The sequence below is a fragment of the Bidens hawaiensis genome, unplaced genomic scaffold (assembly GCF_021521415.1).
Source record: "Bidens hawaiensis isolate Kalapana, Puna unplaced genomic scaffold, B.hawaiensis_p1.1 tig00063802_1, whole genome shotgun sequence".
NCBI classification, from domain to species: domain Eukaryota; kingdom Viridiplantae; phylum Streptophyta; class Magnoliopsida; order Asterales; family Asteraceae; genus Bidens; species Bidens hawaiensis.
The window spans coordinates 56,802-62,579 of record NW_027501417.1 but is presented as its reverse complement, the minus strand read 5'-3'; the positions used below and the strand labels follow the sequence as shown (position 1 = coordinate 62,579).

The following is a 5,778-nucleotide window of genomic DNA, read 5'->3' as shown; positions in this document are numbered from 1 at the left end:
TAAAATTGGACATTCGCGGGCGCCATCACTCTTTATTTATTTCATAAAATGGAGTAGCGTGCTAATTTAAAGTGCATTCAATTCTCACCATCTTAGGGTAATCAGCTTATGGTAATACTCTCTATACCTTATCGAATTTCAACTTCACTGTCCCCCCTTAGGATGAGAACCCACAAAATCTAAGATTAATTAGGTTTATTAAGAATATGCAATGGAAAACCTTTCAAGACTAGTTGGGCCTACCGACACATCCCAAGTTATGTACGTCTTCTTTAATATTATCTCATATTATTAGTAGTTTGAAAAACTGATTCCCGATAAATATCATCATCTCCCATTTAAGTGCAAAAAGAAACAAAATCAAGGAACATTTTTCAAATTTTTTTTAAATAAAAATTATAAAATTTAACTACGACTCAAATGTCCTATCCCCACACTTAAATGTCGCATTGTCCTTAATGCAAGGATAAGGACGAAAAGATAAAATAAATCGGAATACAAAAAACTAATAACCTAAAAAAATAAAAGCAAAAATAAAAAACAAACAAGCAAGATAAATAATAGAAAAGACTTAGCTGGTAATATGCGAATGACGAAATGATGCCCAAGTCTTTTTCCAAAGCTGCCCTCCATCTTCGAACGTGCTCCACAGCCAGTATCAACTTTTCCTCAAAAACAACATATAATATAAATAATAGCAGCAAATAGATAAAGAAAAGTATACGGCTCCTTCTGCTCCATCCCCACACTTGAATTTTGCATTAAACTTCCATGGGGGTCAATTTTCTAGCTCAAAACCTGCAAAACTTAAAAACAAAAACAAAGAAGAACTACAAAAATCTACGTTAGTGACGCGACAAGACTCAAAAATGGAGTAATTATACAAACTCTACACTTGAGTTTTCACTCAAGACACTCTCTTATGTGATTTAATCAGCTGCCCAAGTGGAGCTTCCTCCACCACGGTCAAACTCCATGGTCCTCCAAGAAACTGATACGACCATTCATCTTCAATCATATTCCTCTTATCTCCAACTCCTCCAAACTCCACAAACTTTCGCTTTCCACCGCCTCTTTCTTTATCAAACTCCATCGACTCTCGAGAACTCACGAATTCTCTCTTCTCCTCCAAACAAACTTTGACAAGAAGGGGGTGCTCAAGACGTAGATCCATGCCCGGAATGAAAGACTCAATTGCATAAACGGCATGACATGGATCAATGAGACGTCTTGACCACTCGGTTGTCTCATGGATTTAGCAATATAAGTGACACTATCGTCGTCGGCTCTAAGGGTGATCTTACCATCAAATACATCAACGAGTGCCCTAGAAGTACACAAAAATGGACGACCTAAAATAATAGGAACTCTCTCATCGGCCTTCATATCTAAAACAACAAAATCTACGGGGAAGACTAAACCATCGACTTCCACTAGCAAGTTTTCTATGATTCCCCTAGGGTACTTCACCGAACGGTCAGCTAAAGACAAGGTCATGCGGGTGGGTGTAAGTTATCCTAGGCCCAGCTTCTCAAACAACGAATATGGCATTAAGTTTATGCTAGCTCCTAGGTCTGCTAAAGCCTGACACGAGGTATCCCTACCAAACAAACATGAAATAGTGAAAACACTGAGATCGGGTAACTTTTCAGGTACCTTATTGAGAACTACGGCCGAACACTCTCCGTTCAGTGGAACGGTCGAAAGCTCCTCCAGAATTTCCTTTCGCTTAAGAATATCTTTCAAGAACTTGGCATATTTCGGCATATGCTGGAGGGCCTCGATAAACGGAAGATTAATCCTAAGCTGCCTAAACATATCTAAAAAGTTCCCGTATTCTCTACGAAATTTCTGATTCTTAGCACGGGCTGGATACGGCAAACCAGAATGATCTATAAGTGGTGAAGGCCTAACATCTCTCGGTTTCTTTTCCTCACTTCCTCTAACTATGGACTCACTGGTAGGTGCGGTACTTGCTGGGTCTAGCCTAGGTTGCACCCTCCCAGGAGTCTCCATCACTATCTCCTCATCAACTAACTTCTCACTCTCCTCTACCTCAATCTCTCTCTCCGGACCTAAAACCCTACCACTACGAGTAGAAATGGCATTTATTTGAGCGGCCGGATTCTGCTTAGCAGAACCTAAAAACTGACCTGGGGGTCTCTCATCTAAACGTCGGGCTATATCACCTACATTTCTCTGAAGATCTAAGAGTGCGGACTGGTGATTCCTTAAAAGAAAATCATGATCGGCAATTTTTTTCTGAGTGTCCTGATCTCTAACTAGGATTAGCTTCATCATCTCCTCTAACCTACCAATACCACTACTCAAGTCCTGCCCATTACTCCCACCTTGACTACTTTGATCCCTACTAAACGATTGATCCTGCCCCTGATTAAGATTTGAATTTGTTTGGAAATTAGGGGGTGTACCGGAAGAACGCTAATTAGAGTTATAATTGCTATTCTTATAGTTGTTCTAGTTTGAATTATTATTACCATTAAATGCATTAGGAACCCTACTCTGCCCTCCTATGAACTCTACTTGCTCCTGACTCATCAATGGACAATCTGAAGTCCCATGCCCTCCTCTACACAACTCGCACTTATCTATCTTAACCTTAAGGTTTTTAATCTCACTGGCTAGACTCTCTAAAGCAGCAGCTACACTAGTATCCAGATTAACCTGGTGCACACCTCGGACGGATGAGGGTGTACTAGTGACAGGATTTGAATTCCCGCTACGTGGCTTTTTAGCAAACTCGGACTGGGCAAAACTTTTAAACAACTCATTACACTCTACTACATTTTTCTTATCCATTAAGTTACCTCCAGTAGCAGTGTCGAAACGAGCCTGTGTCTCATATGTCAGCCCATTGTAAAACTTCTCGACCAGGGCCTACAGAGTAAGACCATGCTGTGAACAACGGGCCAGTAAACCCTGAAAACGCTCCCAGGCTTGACAGTACGGCTCGTCCGGCTCCATATGGAAAGAATGAATCTGACCACGGAGACGAGATGCTTTGGCAGGCGGGAAGTATTTCTTCAAGAAAGCGGTACACAACGCCTCCCAAGTAGTGAGTGCTCCAGCATGTTGTGAATCGAGCCAAGTGGTGACACGACCCGTGAGTGAAAACGGGAATAAATGGAGGAAAATGGCATCTTCATTAGCACCTTGCAAATTGAACGTCCTAAGCGCACGGGTGAGACGGTTGATGTGCGCTGGTGCATCCTCATCGTCACGGCCATGGAATAAGTTACTCTGGATGAGATTGGTTATGACATAAGAAGGAATCTGCAAGCAATTTGGGTTATCGACTATGGGGGTTATGATGGGCGAGTGATCTCTAGTGAAACCCTCGAAAGCTTGTTGGTAAACGGTTCGGTTGTCGGCCATTGGAATATCGGGAATGGTTCCGGGGCTCGACGCGGTGAACTGTGTGGTGATGACTTCGGTGGAGAATCTATGGTGATCGGTGAACTGACTTCTGACTTTAACGTAAGTGGCCCTTGCGAATGAAGATGTGGCATAAACCTGAAAAGCACACAAGACCAAATCAATAGATTCTATTTAAAAACAAAAATAAAATCAAAATAAATAAAATAAACTAAACTTAAAATTAAACTAAAATTAATTAGACTCCTACGACTCAAAAGACAAAATAAAATAAGTAGCACGGATGTAGCAGATAAATCTAATCAAAGCTAATAACGCAATCGCCAAGAGTCCCCGACAACGGCGCCAAAAACTTGATGTGCTAAAAGTAGTTATATAAAAACACGCTAATCTAGACACTAAGTAATAAATTCTAGACTCTTAAACTTAACTAAACTACTAACCGGCAAGTGAACCGGTCGACTCTAGTACAGCTAAGTAAGTCCGGATATCGAACCCACGAGACTCTTTAAATTACGTTTACTAGCTAATTAGACTCGACTACAAAACACGACTTATTATTTATATTTGTTTAAGGGGGTTTTTATTTAAAATACTAAATTAATACTATAATTAAAACTAATTAAGAAAACAAGTAAATTAAATGAAAACAAAGTTTGTTATGAAAATAAGATGATGATGAGAAAACTACCTAGGCTAGATTTATCATAAGCTTAGGCAGTCTATAACGTTTAGCCTAGCATCTTAAAATAAAACAAAACAATAATAAACGAAATCATGGCGACAATAGATAAGAACGGAAGAATAAAGGCGATAAAACCCGGATTCTTCGTCCTTGAACGATAAGCACTTCGCCGGCTCATTCCTCGACTCCAAAGCTGCCGGAAACTCGCCTCGGATGCCTCGGAACTCACCAAATTCGTCTGGAACTTCAAGGTATGATTAATGGTGAGTTTAGGGGTCTTTATATAGGCAACAGGAGCCCAAAAATAGGTTAAGACGGTTTAAGCATGGAAGATTCCGGAAGTTGAGCACGCCACCACCACGCCGCGCCGCGCGGCGGGCTTCCCCTCCCTCGTCGCGCGGCGCACCGGCCCTAGGGGGGTCTGGTCCGTCTTGCTGGTCCGGTTCATTCTTGGTTCGGTCCGGTTCGTTTCCTAATGCGTCGGTTCTCCGGTTCGGCTTGTTTTTGCTCGTTTTTCGCCCTCTTTTTGCCGGAATTAAAACCCGAAACCTACATTATTCAAATAAGTTAGTAGTATACAAATCCTAATAAAACCGAACATAAACGATTAAAATATTAATTAAAATATACAAGGGATTAATATATATATATATATATATATATATATTTAGCGTTATATCACCTACATTTCACTCTTCCATGCCTTTATGGCAAGCTATGAAGAACTGATGCAAGGAAACCTGCTACCTCCATCCTTTCGGCAAGGAGACATCCCTGATAATGAAAAGGATCTTGAGAAGATGGACATCCGGTACCCCATGGCCATGACAGTTCATAGAGCCACCAACTTCATGAAGAAATATGATAAGAACAGCTTCAAAGACTCCGACAGTAAGAGCATTGGGTTAAACAAATATTAGATCTGTTTCTATAATTTCAATGAAACAGGACACTTTGCACGAGAATGTACAAACCCAGAAAAACCTGCCAATGATGTAAAGATTACTAAAGTCTCTAAAAAGGAATAACAAGAGACCAATTAGTCAAAACAGCTCTTCAGGTCAGCGAGTTCCACGAACCAGTCAAGGAAATTCAACTTAAGGGAACTCAAGCTCAAGTTCTAGGGCCCTGATCACACAATATGATGAAGCACCTGAGCAAGACTGGGAGGGTCAATTTTGTGAGTTGAATCCATTGAATTTTACTGGAATGGAATTCGTAAATGGAGAACAAGCTTCTTCAAGCTCTGCACCCAAAGGAAACCAAGACACTCCTGACACTCCCAAGGTACACAAACGTCTTTGCTCTCAAGGTTGCATCGATAAGGTAGAAAACTATAGAACTCATAATGCCGCATTAATTAGACAAAACCTATGCTTTAAACATTAGAATGATGAAAACAAGAAAGATGATAAGATATACATTACTAGAATCAAAACTCATCATGATGACATGGCAAACTTGAATGTAAAATTGTTTCAGACTAATAAGCTAGTTGAGTTTCATGAGATACGAGTGGTTGAATTATGCTAAAATTGAGAAACTAGAACTAGATCTTTCAAAAAGAAAAATAATTGTAGATAAGTTTGAAATGGCATCTAATAAGCTTAATGGCATCATTGGAGCACAAATGGGAGTGAAACAAAAGATGGGGACATGGGGTTGGGATATGAGCATGCTGCTATTCCCCCACCATT

General features: G+C 40.4%; 1 protein-coding gene across 1 annotated transcript; it reads right to left on the bottom strand.

Moving 5' to 3' along the window:
- Nucleotides 1-1,512: 1,512 nt before the first annotated feature.
- LOC143604063 (uncharacterized) lies at nucleotides 1,513-5,276 on the bottom strand. Its single transcript, XM_077080653.1, has 5 exons — nucleotides 5,235-5,276; nucleotides 3,118-3,534; nucleotides 2,806-2,898; nucleotides 2,545-2,685; nucleotides 1,513-2,442 (listed from the first exon to the last, which is right to left on the bottom strand). The coding sequence occupies exons 1-5, from the start codon at nucleotides 5,274-5,276 to the stop codon at nucleotides 1,513-1,515; spliced, it is 1,623 nt and encodes a 540-aa protein (XP_076936768.1).
- Nucleotides 5,277-5,778: the final 502 nt, after the last annotated feature.

Coding starts and splice junctions, on each gene's coding strand:
- LOC143604063 (XM_077080653.1), bottom strand. CDS start 5,276: ATGGATTCAACTCACAAAATTGACCCTCCCAGTCTTGCTCAG. Junction 3,535..5,234: donor ACCCTCCCAGTCTTGCTCAG/GTGCTTCATCAT, acceptor TGTGCTTTTCAG/GTTTATGCCACATCTTCATT. Junction 2,899..3,117: donor CGTTTTCACTCACGGGTCGT/GTCACCACTTGG, acceptor CTTACTCTGTAG/GCCCTGGTCGAGAAGTTTTA.